General features: G+C 43.9%; 1 protein-coding gene across 1 annotated transcript; it reads right to left on the reverse strand.

The window, feature by feature from the left end:
* Nucleotides 1-391: 391 nt before the first annotated feature.
* On the reverse strand, nucleotides 392-17,794 carry slc24a5 (solute carrier family 24 member 5). The gene is made up of 9 exons (XM_042316063.1): nucleotides 17,476-17,794; nucleotides 16,967-17,146; nucleotides 16,801-16,884; nucleotides 16,561-16,664; nucleotides 14,099-14,199; nucleotides 11,381-11,652; nucleotides 10,191-10,397; nucleotides 2,740-2,841; nucleotides 392-2,136 (listed from the first exon to the last, which is right to left on the reverse strand). Exons 1-9 carry the CDS (start codon nucleotides 17,633-17,635, stop codon nucleotides 1,814-1,816), a joined length of 1,533 nt encoding a protein of 510 aa, XP_042171997.1. The 5' UTR covers nucleotides 17,636-17,794; the 3' UTR covers nucleotides 392-1,813.
* Between the last annotated feature and the right edge of the window lie 1,711 nt (nucleotides 17,795-19,505).

The following is a 19,505-nucleotide window of genomic DNA, read 5'->3' on the forward strand; positions in this document are numbered from 1 at the left end:
TCTTTGGTTAGTATACACTGGGAGTCTTAAACCAGCTCTGCTAGCTGGAACTGGGCACCAACTGAAATGGTGTTCATGACAAGTGGACAACTGAATGGATACTTTGCCTTTATCTTAAACAGTTTCAGGCGCTGTCTCTGTCCTGACAGTCAAGACCAGTGGAAACTTTTGGGTTTCTTCTCTTTACGAGCGTGTCCTCACTCTCCTTACTGTTGAGCAACACAGGCTGCTTGTAAACGCTTATCTGTTCTGCCTGGACAATAGCCCCTTCCCTCCCTCATTCACCTTCCTCGTTCACCAGCATTGAGTAATGACAGGTTATCCATTATATTGACCAGACAAGTGACTGCTTTAACAATGAAATATCTCTTTAAAAATGGAATGCAGTTGGGAGGAGGCAAGCTCAGCTGGGAACATTCTAGCTGGGAGGAGGCAAGCTCAGCTGGGAACATTCTAGCTGGGAGGAGGCAAGCTCAGCTGGGAACATTCTAGCCATTGAGAGGGCAGAAACACTTGTGAACAGGCACAACTCTTATATAAAGTTGCTGGGAAGTCATGTGTCCTTATATCAGTACACTCATAACTTAAGCATTGCGAAATTACTATTTGATCAAATTAACCTCATGTAGCAAGAAGGCCGTTCCATTTTTCTGTTGACCAAATATGACAAACCTCCAAACAGAAACTTGGCTTGTGTGAAAAAAATGAAGTAAATGCCACCTGCTGGAGACAGATTTTTGGCCCTCTCGTTATCCCTCTCGTTTTGCCTCTTCCTCTCTGGTAATGACCAGATAAGGTCAGAGGAGTCCAGTAGAATATTACAAAGCAGCTTTATTTCCCTGAGTTAGAGGTCAGAGGTGAAAGGCAGTGTTGCTGGGTCATTCTCACAGGTAGTATGGAGTCTGCGTGGGGCTGCATCTCAAATCACACCCTGCACCCGTCAAACTCAACTCTGGACATTGAAGCCAGTTCCACTGCATTTGATCTAATCAGGAAATGATTTCGGCATGGCTATAGTTAATCATCAGGTAGAACAGAAAGGCAGCAGGCTCCAGACCTCATAGGGTCAGAGTTGAGTACCCCTACCCTACATTTATTTACACTTCTTTTGGCCAGAGACCTACATTGGGGAAAGGTGTCATTTGAGATGTAGCCTTTATCTTGGATCCTGGTCTTGGCACCCAGTCCTGGGCCTGTATTCATAAAGTGTGTCAGTAGGAGTGTTTAGATCAGCGGTATTCAAACTTTTTCAGTGGGGACCACATTTTTTTCACCATTTCTCGCGACTCCACCAATACATCAGCAAATAACCTTCCATTCATTGTATTTTCATCTCTTATCGAAACAAAAACAAACCAATAAATACATTTACTCGATACAATTTTATTTTTCTCAAAAATGTTTGTATAGTGTCCCATACAATAATTTGTACTGTTATTTTTTTGTTAAAAAAAATGTATTTGAATTTGGTGATCCAACACTCCTAATCTGTCCACAAACCCAACTGCTAGTGGGGTCGCGACCCAACTTCGAATTCCACTGATTTAGATCATAATGAATAAGAGGACGTGGACAGGGCGGACCTGATCCTATATCAGTACTCTGTGAATCTGTGCCCTGTATCTGGGTTCTGTATAAATGGTCTATGTGTCAAAGAGGTTGGTTCTGGGTGGTCTGGTTCTGGGGAGGGCTGCAGTGTGGACTCCATCGCTGCCGCTCAGACACTACACAGTCTGATGAGTGCGGCCTGCAGCAGCGCTGTGTGTGTGCTGCCGTGTGTGTTGTTGTACATCTCTGTGTGTTTATCAGTGTATCAATCGCCGCACAGTCTGACAGGGTTGTTCCCTATGATGCCCAGTTCGTAGAGGATGGCCAGAGTGGCAAAAACAACATAGCAGAACAGAGAGACGATCCCCAGCTTCCAGTCCAGCTTCCAGCCGTTTATATGGACCGCCACGAAGAGAAAGACGATGGAGAGGAGGAGGGTGGCGGAGATGAAAACCAGACCGGTGCTGTTGACCTCCACAGGGTTGACCGTGTCCACAAACACTGTCTTAATGAACCAGGGAAGACCCAGACACAGCATGTCAAAAACATTAGAACCCACGATGTTGGACATGGCCATATCGGCTTTACCTGGAACAGAGCAGGAGAGAGGGGTGGAGAGGAGGAGAGGGGGGAGGAGAGAGAGGAGGAGCGAGAGGGGAGAGAGAGGAGGAGGAGCGATGAGAGAAGAGAGGGGAAGAGAGAGGAGGAGGAGAGAGGGGAGGAGGATCGTGGTTGAGCCATTGTTGCTCATAGACATTCCACTTCACAATAATAACACTTACAGTTGACCAGGGCAGCTCTAACAGGGCAGAAATTTGACTAACTGACTTGTTGGAAAGGTGGCATCCTATGACGGTGCCATGTTGAAAGTCATTGAGCTCTTTAATTAGGGGCCATTTACTGCCAATGTTTGTCTATGGAGATTACATGGCGGTGTGCTCGATTTTATACACCTGACAGCAACGGGGTGTCCACATACTTATGTGTATATAGTGTAAGAGAGAGATGGGACTTAAGTATGACTTGAACGATTATGATAAGGGGGACATCTAGTGGAATAATTAGCAGCTGTGGGCTCCATTTCGCCCTGAAGTAATATGTCTCTATGTATCTACTGACCTAGAAAAGAGATGTATCTCAGGGGGACTAAAGGTCAGAAAGGATCAGAAATGAAGCTACAGTAGTAATTACCTTCTCTGGCAACCATGACACTAGCCACTGTGTCTGGTATACTGGTCCCTGCAGCTAACAGAGTCAGGCCCATCACTGTGTCTGGGATACCCAGAGTCTCTCCTAATACACACAACACAGAGAACACACAGTCAGATACACAGGACATAAAGTCAGGCCCATCACTGTGTCTGGGATACCCAGAGTCTCTCCTAATACACACAACACAGAGAACACACAGTCAGATACACAGGACATAAAGTCAGGCCCATCACTGTGTCTGGGATACCCAGAGTCTCTCCTAATACACACAACACAGAGAACACACAGTCAGATACACAGGACATAAAGTCAGGCCCATCACTGTGTCTGGGATACCCAGAGTCTCTCCTAATACACACAACACAGATAACACACAGTCAGATACACAGGACATAAAGTCAGGCCCATCACTGTGTCTGGGATACCCAGAGTCTCTCCTAATACACACAACACAGAGAACACACAGTCAGATACACATGACATAAAGTCAGGCCCATCACTGTGTCTGGGATACCCAGAGTCTCTCCTGATACACACAACACAGAGAACACACAGTCAGATACACAGGACATAAAGTCAGGCCCATCACTGTGTCTGGGATACCCAGAGTCTCTCCTGATACACACAACACAGAGAACACACAGTCAGATACACATGACATAAAGTCAGGCCCATCACTGTGTCTGGGATACCCAGAGTCTCTCCTGATACACACAACACAGAGAACACACAGTCAGATACACATGACATAAAGTCAGGCCCATCACTGTGTCTGGGATACCCAGAGTCTCTCCTGATACACACAACACAGATAACAGATAGAACACAAACACAGTCAGATACACAGGACATAAAGTCAGGCCCATCACTGTGTCTGGGATACCCAGAGTCTCTCCTGATACACACAACACAGAGAACACACAGTCAGATACACAGGACATAAAGTCAGGCCCATCACTGTGTCTGGGATACCCAGAGTGTCACCTGTTACATCTCAGACATACCACAGGGTCAGATAGAACACAAACACAGGGTCAGATACAAAACAACACTGGGTCAGATAGAACACAACACTGGTTCAGATAGAACACAACACAGGGTCAGATAGAACACAACACAGGGTCAGATAGAACACAACACTGGGTCAGATAGAACACAACACAGGGTCAGATAGAACACAACACAGGGTCAGATAGAACACAACACAGGGTCAGATAGAACACAACACAGGGTCAGATACAACACAACACAGGGTCAGATAGAACACAACACAGGGTCAGATACAACACAACACAGGGTCAGATAGAACACAACACAGGGTCAGATACAACACAACACAGGGTCAGATACAACACAACACAGGGTCAGATAGAACACAACACAGGGTCAGATAGAACACAACACAGGATACAGGTAGATAAAACACAACACAGGATACAGGTAGATAAAACACAGCACAGGATACAGGTAGATAAAACACAGCACAGGATACAGGTAGATAAAACACACAGGATACAGGTAGATATTTGTGACTCCCAATCACGGCCAGTTGTGATACAGATTGGAATCAAACCAGGGTCTGTAGTGACGCCTCTAGCACTGAGATGCAGTGCCTTAGACCGCTGCGCCACTCGGGAGCCCATCACTCTCTCATCCCTCCCTCTATCCCTTCTTCCATCTTTCCCCCTATACCTCCTCACAAATCCCAAGCCTTACTAGTCACATTACAAAGTTCAGGCGACAGAGAAACACCACAGGGAAATACACACAAATGCCCCCATTGATGAACTCTTTATTTTACTCTCTGTTATCCCCCTTTCTTTCTTGGTTTCTCTTTATCACACCCTCTCTCTCTCTCTCTCTCTTCCCCATAAGGCCATCTCTTTTGCTCTGCCTCTCTCTCCCCCATCTCCCTCTTTCTCTCTCTCTCTCTCTCTCTCTCTCTCTCTCTCTCTCTCTCTTTCTCTCATGTGAGCTGTTCTGAAGGTTAAAACATAATAATCCCATTATACTCTCATGTCTACTAACGTCACATGACAACATCAGTCCTCAACACTGATGTAAGGTCAGTTCTTTGTGTTTTCTCTGTAATGGTAAAGCTTGGGGATAGCTGATCCTAGATCTGTGCCTAGAGGCTATTCCCACCCGAAGCTCACATGTCTCCTGGCAGCCATGCAGTGTGTGAGGTGAAGCAGGCGGTAATCTGACTGCTGTGTGTGTGCGTCTGTGTGTGTGTGTGCACGTGTTCTGGATGTGTGCATGTTGTGTGTGTACGTGCATCTGTCCATGTCTGCGTCTGTGTTTAATGTGTTTAAGTGAACCTGCGTCTGTGTTTAATGTGTTTAAGTGAACCTGCGTCTGTGTTTAATGTGTTTAAGTGAACCTGTGTCTGTGTTTAATGTGTTTAAGTGAACCTGTGTCTGTGTTTAATGTGTTTAAGTGAACCTGTGTCTGTGTTTAATGTGTTTAAGTGAACCTGTGTCTGTGTTTAATGTGTTTAAGTGAACCTGTGTCTGTGTTTAATGTGTTTAAGTGAACCTGTGTCTGTGTTTAATGTGTTTAAGTGAACCTGTGTCTGTGTTTAATGTGTTTAAGTGAACCTGCGTCTGTGTTTAATGTGTTTAAGTGAACCTGCGTCTGTGTTTAATGTGTTTAAGTGAACCTGCGTCTGTGTTTAATGTGTTTAAGTGAACCTGCGTCTGTGTTTAATGTGTTTAAGTGAACCTGCGTCTGTGTTTAATGTGTTTAAGTGAACCTGTGTCTGTGTTTAATGTGTTTAAGTGAACCTGTGTCTGTGTTTAATGTGTTTAAGTGTGCCTGCGTTTGTGTGCCTTCATTTGCATGTGTCTGCATGTGTGCATGCGTTCACACATGTGTGTATCCATGCGTGTGTGTGCGTGTATGTGTGTAATCCCGGTGCTGGCTGGGCTAGTGTCTGGCCACCGGGCCATTGGAGCGCCACTAAGCCTGTAGGACCCAGCTCTGCTCTGGAATCCCTGGAATCAGCATGTGACTCGACTCTAACATCTGACATGTTCTCATACACATTCTAAACCTCCTCGTTTGGACTTCCATAACTCTCTGATTGAGTAACATGAAAATGGTTTCAACTAATGTGATTCCTTCTTTTCATGTAAAAATTGCAAATGTTTTGCTCAATAACACCTGCAGTCTGGAAGCAGGCACTTAGACCTCATACACACACAAGTTATACCACTAAGGTACAACACATTTGCACAGAAATAATTACACACTTGTTATGGAGACACAACAACGGTTCAGACAAACTCAAACATTGTGTCAAATGTACTGTACATCAGTTGTACAACCTGAGTGTACACAGGGCCTAAGGCAATATATTGATGAAGGATGTATTGTGTATTGAGGATATATTGTGAAAAGCATTGATAAAAACGACATTGATATCCGACAGGTGGCGTCACTCCTACGCAAAGCTCGTCCCTTAACCAGACAATGCAGAGGGAATCGTCACTCAGTCTGACGTCAGACAATGGTAACACTGATGTAAAGGAGCCTGACTTACCTAGTGACCAATATGTATATATTTTCTTATGATAGTGACCCTCCAGACCAGTGTTTATACACTGCTCAAAAAAATAAAGGGAACACTAAAATAACACATCCTAGATCTGAATGAATGAAATATTCTTATTAAATACTTTTTTCTTTACATGGTTGAATGTGCTGACAACAAAATCACACAAAAATGATCAATGGAAATCAAATTTAGCAACCCACGGAGGTCTGGATTTGGAGTCACACTCAAAATTAAAGTGGAAAACCACACTACAGGCTGATCCAACTTTGATGTAATATCCTTAAAACAAGTCAAAATGAGGCTCAGTAGTGTGTGTGGCCTCCACGTACCTGTATGACCTCCCTACAACGCCTGGACATGCTCCTGATGAGGTGGCGGATGGTCTCCTGAGGGATCTCCTCCCAGACCTGGACTAAAGCATTCACCAACTCCTGGACAGTCTGTGGTACAACGCCACATTGGTGGATGGAGCGAGACATGATGTCCCAGATGTGCTCAATTGGATTCAGGTCTGGGGAACGGGTGGGCCAGTCCATAGCATCAATGCCTTCCTCTTGCAGGAACTGCTGACACTCCAGCCACATGAGGTCTAGAATTGTCTTGCATTAGGAGGAACCCAGGGCCAACCGCACCAGCATATGGTCTCACAAGGGGTCTGAGGATCTCATCTCGGTACCTGAATGGCAGTCGGGCTACCTCTGGCGAGCACATGGAGGGCTGTGCGGCCCCCCCAAAGAAATGCCACCCCACACCATGACTGACCCATCGCCAAACCGGTCATGCTGGAGGATGTTGCAGGCAGCAGAACGTTCTCCACGGCGTCTCCAGACTGTCACGTCTGTCACATGTGCTCAGTGTGAACCTGCTTTCATCTGTGAAGAGCACAGGGCGCCAGTGGCGAATTTGCCAATCTTGGTGTTCTCTGGCAAATGCCAAACATCCTGCACGGTGTTGGGCTGTAAGCACAACCCCCACCTGTGGACGTCGGGCCCTCATACCACCCTCATGGAGTCTGTTTCTGACCGTTTGAGCAGACACATGCACATTTGTGGCCTGCTGGAGGTAATTTTGCAGGGCTCTGGCAGTGCTCCTCCTGCTCCTCCTTGCACAAAGGTGGAGGTAGCGGTCCTGCTGCTGGGTTGTTGCCCTCCTACAGCCTCCTCCACGTCTTCTGATGTACTGGCCTGTCTCCTGGTAGCGCCTCCATGCTCTGGACACTACGCTGACAGACACAGCAAACCTTCTTGCCACATCTCGCATTGACGTGCCATCCTGGATGAGCTGCACTACCTGAGCCACTTGTGTGGGTTGTAGACTCCATCTCATGCTACCACTAGAGTGAAAGCACCGCCAGCATTCAAAAGTGACCAAAACATCAGCCAGGAAGCATAGGAACTGAGAAGTGGCCTGTGGTTATCACCTGCAGAACCACTCCTTTACTGGGGGTGTCTTGCTAATTGCCTATAATTTCCACCTGTTGTCTATTCCATTTGCACAACAGCATGTGAAATGTATTGTCAATCAGTGTTGCTTCCTAAGTGGACAGTTTGATTTCACAGAAGTGTGATTGACTTGGAGTTACATTGTGTTGTTTAAGTGTTCCCTTTATTTTTTTGAGCAGTGTATATATATATATATATATACAGTATATACAGTGCCTTGGGAAAGTATTCAGACCCCTTAACTCCTTCAACATTTGTTAGGTTACAGCATTATTCCAAAATGTATGGAATCATTTCCCCACCCTTATCAATCTCCACACAGTAGCCCTTAATGACAAAGCAAAAACAGGTTTTTAGAAAATTTTGCTAATTTATAAAAAATAAAAACTGAAATATCATATTTACATAAGTAATTCAGATCCTTTACTCAGTACTTTGTTGAAGCGCCTTTGGAAGCGATTACAGCCTTGATTCTTCTTGGGTATGAAGCTACAAGCTTGACACACCTGTATTAGGGGAGTTTCTCCCATTCTTCTCTGCAGATCCTCTCAAGCTCTGTCAGGTTGGACAGGGAGCGTTGCTGCACAGCTATTTTCAGGTCTCTCCAGAGATGTTCGATCAGGTTCAAGTCCGGGCTCTGGCAAGGCCACTCAAGGACATTCAGAGACTTGTCCCAAAGTCACTCCTGTGTTGTCTTGGCTGTGTGCTTAGGGTCGTTGTCCTGTTGGAAGATGAATCTTTGCCCTAGTCTGAGGTCCTGAGTGCTCTGAAGCAGGTTTTCATCAAGGATCTCTCTGTACTTTGCTCCATTTATCTTTGCCTCACTCCTGACTAGTCTCTCAGTCTCTGCCGCTGAAAAACACCCCCACAGCATGATGCTGCCACCACCATGCTTCACCGTAAGGATGGTACCAGGTTTCCTCCAGACGTGACCGCTTGGCGTTCAGGCCAAAGAGTTCCATCTTGATTTCATCAGAGCACAGAATCTTGTTTCTCATGGTCTGAGAGTCTTTAGGTGCCTTTTTGGCAAACTCCAAGTGGGCTGTCATGTGCCTTTTACTGAGGAGTGGCTTCCGTCTGACCACTCTAGCATAAAGGCCTGATTGGTGGAGTGCTGCAGAGATGGTTGTCCTTCTGGAAGGTTCTCCCATTCCAGAGAGGAACTCTGGAGCTCTGGTTCTTGGTCACCTCCCTGACCAAGGCCCTTCTCCCCAATTGCTCATGTTGGTCGGGCAGCCAGCTCTAGGAAGAGTCTTGATGGTTCCAAACTTCTTCCATTTAAGAATGATGGAGGCCACTGTGTTCTTGAGGACCTTCAATGCTGCAGAAATGTTTTGGTACCCTTCCCCAGATCTGTGCCTCGACATACTCCTGTCTCGGAGGTCTACGGACAATTCCTTTGACCTCATGGCTTGTTTTTTGCTCTGATATGCACTGTCAACTGTGGGACCTTATATAGACAGGTGTTTGTCTTTGCAAATCATGTCCAATCAATTGAATTTACAACTGTGATCAATGGAAACAGGGATGCCCCTGAGCTCAATTTCGAGTCTTATACCTTATGTAAATAAGGTATTTCTGTTTTTATTTTTTATACATTTGTCATTATGGGGTATTGTGTGTAGATTGCTGAGGATTAAACAAAAATGTTATACATTTTAGAATAAGGCTGTAACAACAAAATGGCAGCTTCGTTTAATAGTACCCACAAAACATCAGTCTCAATGTTAACAGTGAAGAAGTGACTCCAGGGATGCTGGCATTCTAGGCAGAGTTGCAAAGAAAAAGCCATATCTCAGACTGGCCAATAAAAATAAAAGATTAAGATGGGCAAAAGAACACAGACACTGGACAGAGGAACTTAGAGCCAGTTTGCACTGTTCTGTGAAGGGAGTAGTACACAGCGTGGTACGAGTTCTTCAGTTTCTTGGCAATTTTTTCGCATGGAATAGCCTTAATTTCTCAGAACAAGAATAGACTGATGAGTTTCAGAAGAAAGTTCTTTGTTTCTGGCCATTTTGAGGCTGTAATCGAACCCACAATTGCTGATGCTCCTGATACTCAACTAGTCTAAAGAAGGCCAGTTGTATTGCTTCTTTAATTAGAACAGTTTTCAGCTGTGCTAACATAATTGCAAAAGCATTTTCTAATGATCAATTTTAAAATTAGATTAGCTAACACAACGTGCCATTGGAACACAGGAGTGATGGTTGTTGATAATGGGCCTCTGTACACCTATGTATATAAAATCTGCCGTTTCCAGCTACAATAATAATTTACAACATTAACAATGTCTACACCGTATTTCTGATCAATTTGATGTTATTTCAATGGACCGAAAATGAGCTTTTCTTTCAAAAACAAGGACATTTCTAAGTGACCCCAAACTTTTGAACGGTAGTATACAGTATATATATATATATATTTACCTACGATAGTGACCATCCAGACCAGTACGTATGTGAAGGCTGAGATCCAGACAGCGGACATAAAGAAGGTGAACATGAACCATTTTTTCCAGAACCGTCTCCTGCAGTCTGGAATCGTCAGGTAGAGAATCACGATGGCCGGGAGGGACAGCACCCACAGGATTCGCTTCAGGTCATTCTCTGGCATTGAGAACACACTCTTGTGGTCTGGAACACACATACACAGAGAGAGAGAGATAACACAAGTGGTGTCAATCCCTGTTCTCATATGAAACACACAGGTGTGATTTACTTGAATAAGTTCTCACACAAATTGTGAAATTTTATGTAGAAGCCAGAGAAAGCGTTCAAGAGAAAATATGTGTGTGTGTGATTCTCAGATCTGTGTTTTAATTAGCGGCACCTCTTGCTGTGTTGTTGTTGTTTGGCAGGAAAAATGTTGCAATTTGTTCTCCTCTGTCCCCGCAAACTCCCCACTGGAGTAAATCACACACACACACACACACACACACACACACACACACACACACACACACACACACACACACACACACACACACACACACACACACACACACACACACACACACACACACACACACACACACACACACACACACACACACACACACACACACACACACACACACACACACCCCTTCCTCAGTCTGCATGGCATCAATGTGTCATATACCAGAGCGGTGTGTGTGTGTGTGTGTGTGTGGCAGTGTAAAGTACATAAGTAACAATACTTGAAAGTACTACTTAAGTAGTTTTTTGAGGTATCTGTACTTTACTTTACAATTTATATTTTTGAGAACTTTTGCTTTTAATTTTTACTCCATACATTTTCCCTGACACCCTAAAGTACTCGTTACATTCTGTATGATTAGCAGGACAAGAAATGGTCTAATTCACACACTTATTAAGAGAACATCCCTGGTCATCCCTACTGCATCTGATCTGGCAGACTCACTAAACACATGCTTAGTTTGTAAATTATGTTTGAGTGTTGGAGCGTGCCTCTGGCTATCCGTAAATTTAAAAAACAAAAACATTATGCCGTCTGGTTTGCTTAATATAAGTAATTTTTAATTGTATTTTTTCGCAATTACATTTAATTTTGATTACTTAAGTATATTTAAAACCAAATACTTAAAAACTTTTACGTGACAGATAGAGTCAGCTACCCTCTGGTATCTCATTCAGGCCATGCAGACTGAGGGAAATGTGTGAGTATCCTGAATCATCCTGGAAGATTCCGCTGTCGCTTCTAGAACGTCTGTGGACCCTCAGAGTGGTGTCAACCAATGGCTGTGTCTCGCTGTGATCCCCGGAACCTTTCCCCAGGCAAGTACAGCAGGGGCTGAACCTCCTCAGAACACACTCACTGATCCTCAGGTCAAAACACAACACTACGATGTACACCCCATAGACCAGCAACAGACAGGCTGCATCATACCTGGGGAGAGGGGAGGAGAGGAGACGGGAGGGGAGGAGGGGATGGAAGGAGAGGAGGGGAGGGGAAGGGATTTGAAGAAAGGAGAAGAGAGGAGGGAAGAGGAGAGTTAAATGCTAAAACAAATACAATCACTTGTACATGTACAGTGGGGCAAAAAAAGTATTTAGTCAGCCACCAATTGTGCAAGTTCTCCCACTTAAAAAGATGAGAGAGGCCTGTAATTTTCATCATAGGTACACTTCAACTATGACAGACAAAATGAGAAAAGAAATCCAGAAAATCACATTGTAGGATTTTTTATGAATTTATTTGCAAATTATGGTGGAAAATAATTATTTGGTCACCTACAAACAAGCAAGATTTCTGGCTCTCACAGACCTGTAACTTCTTCTTTAAGAGGTTCCTCTGTCCTCCACTCGTTACCTGTATTAATGGCACCTGTTTGAACTTGTTATCAGTATAAAATACACCTGTCCACAACCTCAAACAGTCACACTCCAAACTCCACTATGGCCAAGACCAAAGAGCTGTCAAAGGACACCAGAAACAAAATTGTAGACCTGCACCAGGCTGGGAAGACTGGATCTGCAATAGGTAAGCAGCTTGGTTTGAAGAAATCAACTGTGGGAGCAATTATTAAGAAATGGAAGACATACAAGACCACTGATAATCTCCCTTGATCTGGGGCTCCATGCAAGATCTCACCCCGTGTGGTCAAAATGATCACAAGAACGGTGAGCAAAAATCCCAGAACCACACGGGGGGACCTAGTGAATGACCTGCAGAGAGCTGGGACCAAAGTAACAAAGCCTACCATCAGTAACACACTACGTCGCCAGGGACTCAAATCATGCAGTGCCAGATGTGTCCCTCTGCTTAAGCCAGTACATGTCCAGGCCCGTCTGAAGTTTGCTAGAGAGCATTTGAATGATCCAGAAGAAGATTGGGAGAATGTCATATGGTCAGATGAAACCAAAATATAAATTTTTGGTAAAAATTCAACTCGTCATGTTTGGAAGACAAAGAATGCTGAGTTGCATCCAAAGAACACCATACCTAATGTGAAGCATGGGGGTGGAAACATCCTGCTTTGGGGCTGTTTTTCTGCAAAGGGACCAGGACGACTGATCCATGTAAAGGAAAGAATGAATGGGGCCATGTATCGTGAGGTTTTGAGTGAAAACCTCCTTCCATCAGCAAGGGCATTGAAGATGAAATGTGGCTGGGTCTTTCAGCATGACAATGATCCCAAACACACCGCCCAGGCAACGAAGGAGTGGCTTCGTAAGAAGCATTTCAAGGTCCTGGAGTGGCCTAGCCAGTCTCCAGATCTCAACCCCATAGAAAATCTTTGGAGGGAGTTGAAAGTCCGTGTTGCCCAGCAACAGCCCCAAAACATCACTGCTCTAGAGGTGATCTGCATGGAGGAATGGGCCAAAATACCAGCAACAGTGTGTGAAAACCTTGTGAAGACTTACAGAAAACGTTTGACCTCTGTCATTGCCAACAAAGGGTATTTAACAAAGTATTGAGATAAACTTTGTTATTGACCAAATACTTATTTTCCACCATAATTTGCAAATAAATTCATTAAAAATCCTACAATGTGATTTTCTGGATTTTTTTTCTCATTTTGTCTGTCATAGTTGAAGTGTACCAATGATGAAAATTACAGGCCTCTCTCATCTTTTTAAGTGGGAGAACTTGCACAATTGGTGTCTGACAATACTTTTTTGCCCCACTGTATATTAGAACTGATTGGTTTATGACTCTGTAACCGGCAGTAATAAAATAGGAAGGTTGTGTACCCAGGAGGATTGTTGATAATTAGTTTCACAGCGCTGGGCTGTAAAGTGTTACTGCATGCTGAGATTGAGGAAGTGGAGTTGAACACAGATACTTACCAGTACACACAGGGCACTTTAACTTTATTGACAATAAATTCTCAATGACATGTAACACTTCCACTGTCCTGGAAACGTTATACTGTTGCAAACACACACAAAAGGCACTAGCTACACCACACACACACACACACACACACACACACACACACACACACACACACACACACACACACACACACACACACACACACACACACACACACACACACACACACACACACACACACACACACACAAACCCTAGCCCTAACCTTAACCCGAAAACCTAACCTTAACCCTAAACCTAAACCTAACACTAATTCTAACCTTAACTATAAACCTCCTAGAAATAGCATTTGACCTTGTGGGGACCAACAAAATGTCCCCCAGTTTGTGAAATGTTTGTTTGTTTACTATTCTTGTGGGGACTTCTGGTCCCCACACACGCGCACGCACACACACACACACACACACACACACACACACACACACACACACACACACACACACACACACACACACACACACACACACACACACACACACACACACACACTTACCAGTAGACTTTGTTGTCTGAAATGATGGCTATAACAGCAGAGATAGAGATGGCGTAAGCTAGACAGTCCCTGAACAGAGGCCAACAGGTCAGACGACCCACCTAGGACAGAAAACACACTGTTTACAGCTTATAGTACACACACACACACACACACACACACACACACACACACACACACACACACACACACACACACACACACACACACACACACACACACACACACACACACACACACACACACACACAGGGCCCGCCAGCTCATTAGGCGACCGCCTATGGCAGCAGATTGACTAGATGCACCTCCAGCAACAAATTAAACCTCACATAATTCTGCCCAAAAACAATGTCAATTTCTCTCAACCAGTTGAATATGGCCTTTTTAGGTCAGAGCTGATGCCCCCCTGTGATAATCAGTGTCTACTTTGTAAAAGGCAGGGACGCAGAATATTTATCTTGTCCATTGCCAGTGTGCCTTTGCAGGGTGCTGATGGAGAGATGCATTTCTGGAGCGCTCTACTAACATTCTGTCAGACAAATCATCTAGCACATATAGGATATGGTAGAAAGAATATGCGGCCTTTTCTATAAGGGAAAGGGGGATACCTAGTCAGTTGTCCAACTGAATGTACTCAACTGAAATGTGTCTTCCGCATTTAACCCAACCCTTCTGAATCAGAGAGGTCCAGGGGCTGCCTTAATCGACATCTTCGGCGCCCGGGGAATAGTGGGTTAACTGCCTTGCTCAGGGGCAGAACAATAGATTTTTACCTTGTCAGCTCAGGGATTCGATCCAGCAACCTTTTGGTTACTGGCCCAACGCTCTAACTACTTGGCTACCTGCCTGTAGCTTACAGGCTGGAGATAAAATGTATGACAATGTAAATAGACAGAAACTTCTTACATCATGCAGGTTGTTCCAATCAAATAGTTTAACCTAAATGGTGCCCAATCAAATCAAAATTGCGCTGACATGTTAACAAACAACATATCCTAAAAACAGGACAGGTCAAAGTAAAAGGGACAATATGGTCTGGACAATCAGGCTGCCCACAACTGCTGTCCAGGAGATTCATCCCGTGGGCCAAACTGTCATCATCAGTGGTTTCAGGTTTGTATCCAGACAATTTGATGAGCTGATCATAGCAAAGAAGAAAATACTTGTGCATTTCCAGCTGTTTAAACACATTGCAAATAGAGATGACTCCTCCTGATACAGTTGGGTAGCTGACATTCAGAGCTTAAATAGCCAAATCACAGGAATCAGGACAGCCAATGCAACGGCATGTTTTACAATTGGTGGGCCTAAACCATGGATGGGCATTCAGAACAGTTTATTTCAGGTGACACTCTAGGCCTCAGTAACCACAGACTGACGCCAACGCCTTTTGGATGCCTTTTGGCCTTGATTTCCACCATGGACATTCGTCCGGACCGTCCGGGACCAAATCATAACCAATCCTAGATGTTTATGCTTGGTTCAGATTTGGTCCGGTATGTGTTACGTTCCCCAGTTTCTGTGTTATAGCTTGTGTATTTGAGTGTGTGTTTCAGGAGATGGCTTCCTGAATTCTCCCCAAGCAGCTGATTGGTCGACTCCATGGCTAATTGGAGAGCTGACACCGCCCCCTCGTCAAGACGCAGCTGTCTCCAATTACCCATTCCTTCTGAAGCTATATAAAAGCCAGTGTTCTGTTCAGAAGAGAGATCAATTTTGGGAGGTCATTGCAGAAAGATTGATTGCAGAAAGATTGATTGCAGAAAGATTGATTGCAGAAAGATTGATTGCAGAAAGATTGATTGCAGAAAGATTGATTGCAGAAAGATTGATTGCAGAAAGATACAGGCAGTTGGTATGTACTGTGTTAGTTTGTTGCATTATCAGATAGAGCTTATTTTATGTTCTTTGTTTCTTAGTTTGTTTGTTTGAAATTGTTTAATATTCTGTTTCATTTGTTCCCAGGGGGGAAGGGGAAAGCACCTAGGGAGTGCTTAGGCAAGAGGCCCGCGGGCATACATATACCCATAGTATATTCACTGTCTAGGCACACTAGGTAAGACCTGGGCGGACCACCCCCTGTATTTTGGTGAGGGCACCAGGTGGTGCTAAATTAGGTAAGAAGTGTGTAGGCAGGTAAGATAGGAGAGGGGGCTTTGAGATTTACTTTCTTTGCTTTGGTTCCGTCCAGCCCCTTGATATGGCCCAAACATAGATGTCCAAAAATTGCATCTTTTCAACTTCCATTCAGAACTGAAAATGAACCTGATTTCAACGTGGGTGGCAGAACGGCCAGGACCGGCACACACACACACACACACACACACACCATAACAGTTTACACAATCATCTCCCCTCCTTGACCTACTAAAGCTGCCCCTGGCTGGAATGGATGATTATTATACCACTGAGCTCTTTATGGTTAGGTAATGCTTCCCATAATGTGTGTACTGTACACATACCACTTTGGTCAGGAGTCCACAAGCAGCACAGATCCCCAGGAGGTTGTAGACAGCTGATCCTACGATGGTGCTCACACCGATGTCTCCCTTTGTCACAAACACACCTGGGTAGACACACACACAAACACACACACACAATTGTTAACACATGATGCTGATGATGATTTTAGTGAGGTGCAGTTATTCTCAGCAAACCATAGTAATTATATGTTGTGCATATGTTTCAGATGCCTTACGTACCCAGAAAGGCAGTGACCATTTCAGGAGCAGAGCTGCCTGCTGCCATAAAGGTGGCTCCTGCTACGTCCTGAGATAGACCCAGACCTGGAACGGAGACCAAGAGATGTTGCCATTTATCTCTCTCTCACACACACACACACACACACACAGAGAAAGAGTGACTTACGGTCACTGATAAGTTCTAGAGAAGGTAGGAAGTAGTCGTCACAGACTATAGCAACTGCCAGCAGCATGTAAAATATGATCATAAAGTGTATGAGGAGTCCTCCATCCTTCCTCTCCTGTAGTGTGAAGAACCCCTCTGGAAACTCAGACGACTGCGTTGTAATACACTCTGTCTCATTCTCTGAAACAACACACACAGAGTTGTCAAAGTTACAGAAAGTAACAGTCTACAAACTCAGTAAAAGGTATGAAACTTATACAATAAAAATAAACATTTGAAGTAAAAAAAAGAAAGTAACAGTCTACAATAACATAATTATAGGCTTTTTGAATAAATGTCTGTAACATTACTGGATGACCACAGTGCCAACATTGTGTCTATTCTTCTGAGGAACGTTATGGGGATTCGTTCTCAATTAGTCACCGCCATTAGCTGCTAATAACATTGTCACCGTTTATTGGCTTGATCTAATTGATTATCAGGCTTGATGGGGAGATATTAACACTCACCCAGCGCCCGGCGCACTCTGTTGGAATGGGAGTCCTCCTGAGCTGCTGCTGCAGTGAAAGACACAAGATGAACCGTGCAATAGAAAACTAAAACTAGTCCTAGAAAATAAGGTAGAAAGTCTTTTCTGTTCTTCTTGTGCAGCACTCTGTCTCTATACATGGTTTTAGAATAGAAACTGGTAAAAAAATGGTTTCATTAACTACTGTTGCAGTGCGTCATGAGTTCACTCATAAGCCAGTAAACATACAACAAGCCTCTTACTAACTAACCTAACTCACAAATACCACTACTACCACTACCCTGCTCTATTAGGGCTGAAGAGAGATCATGGGGGAGAAAAGCATATTTTAAGGCCTGTGTTCAGAGACAGAGAGAAACACGAGAGAGAGAGAGAGAGAGAGAGAGAGTGAGAGATCACGGGATGAAGTTATTCTAGCTGAAGGCACCTCAGCCCCCTGTAACTCGCTCCCTCCTCCCCCCATTCAATTTGACCACCATAGAAAAGTCTCAGGATAGGAAAGATATTTCCTGGAAATAAACATTTACACCCATTTAATATTATTAGAAAGGCCTCACTCATGGTGCCCATATAGGCCTAGGCTCCCATACGGAACAATTCTATATTGGAATGTTTTTCAATCAAATTTAAATATATTGGGGAAATGTTTTTATCATGTATTCATCCAATATATAAATAAAATATATGTAAATATATATTTTGTATATACAGTGGGGCAAAAAAGTATTTAGTCAGCCACCAATTGTGCAAGTTCACCCACTTAAAAAGATGAGAGGCCTGTAATTTTCATCATAGGTACACTTCAAATATGACAGACAAAATGAGAAAAGAAAATTCAGAAAATCACATTGTAGGATTTTTAATGAATTAATTAGCAAATTATGGTGGAAAATAAGTATTTGGTCAATAACAAAAGTTTATCTCAATACTTTGTTATATACCCTTTGTTGACAATGACAGAGGTCAAACGTTTTCTGTCACCGCCATAGAGCTTTCTAGTGGATGTTGGCATTTTATTTTATTTATACATTCACAACATTGAATTAAATATGTTTTTAACCTGGTGGGTGATAATTTCTTCAACTGCAAGCAAGGGTTTTCATCGAGCTTGCTAACACAGCTAGCTAGCTAACGTTAGCTTCTTTAGCTTGCCAACAACAAGGGTTTTCATCGAGCTTGCTAACACAGCTAGCTAGCTAACGTTAGCTCCTTTAGCTTGCCCACAACAAGGGTTTTCATCGAGCTTGCTAACACAGCTAGCTAGCTAACGTTAGCACCTTTAGCTTGCCAACAACATGCAGTGTGACTGACCAAGGTAAGAAGTTTGAAAAATTAAGTTCAGTAGAGTTAATGTCATGTATGTATTAGATATAATTGAATTGCCAAAGCTATTGTTAAATGTTCTTGGCTAGCCAAGTTATGTGTTGCTTGTTGGCTAGCTAATTTAGCTAGCTTTAGTGAGGGTTGGGTGTCTCTGATATAAATAGGTATTTTCTAGCAAAAAAATATATATATTTCCCTGCTGTCTTAGCTGGCTATGGACAGACCCCAGCCAATGGAAGTAGTCTTTAGTATCATTTAGCTAGCTAGTTCCCAATTGAATTTAAACGTCTTCATGAACATTTACCCCTTATTTATTAATCATCTTTTGTGGAATTGTTTCACTAACTCTCTGTCTCTGCATTATCCACATGTGGCGGAGTGGCTTCCGCCTGGCCACTCTACCATAAAGGCCTGATTGGTAGAGTGCTGCAGAGATGGTTGTCCTTCAGGAAGATTCTCCCATCTCCACAGAAGAACTCTAGAGCTCTGGCAGAGTGACCATCGGGTTCTTGGTCACCTCCCTGACCAAGGCCCTTCTCCCCGATTGATCAGTTTGGCCAGGTGGCCAGCTCTAGGAAGAGTCTTGGTGGTTCCAAACTTCACTATTTAAGAATGATGGAGGCCGCTGTGTTCTTGGGGACCTTCAATGCTGCAGAAATGTTTTGGTACCCTTCCACAGATCTGTGC

This window comes from Oncorhynchus tshawytscha, unplaced genomic scaffold (genome assembly GCF_018296145.1).
Source record: "Oncorhynchus tshawytscha isolate Ot180627B unplaced genomic scaffold, Otsh_v2.0 Un_contig_3056_pilon_pilon, whole genome shotgun sequence".
NCBI classification, from domain to species: Eukaryota; Metazoa; Chordata; class Actinopteri; order Salmoniformes; family Salmonidae; genus Oncorhynchus; species Oncorhynchus tshawytscha.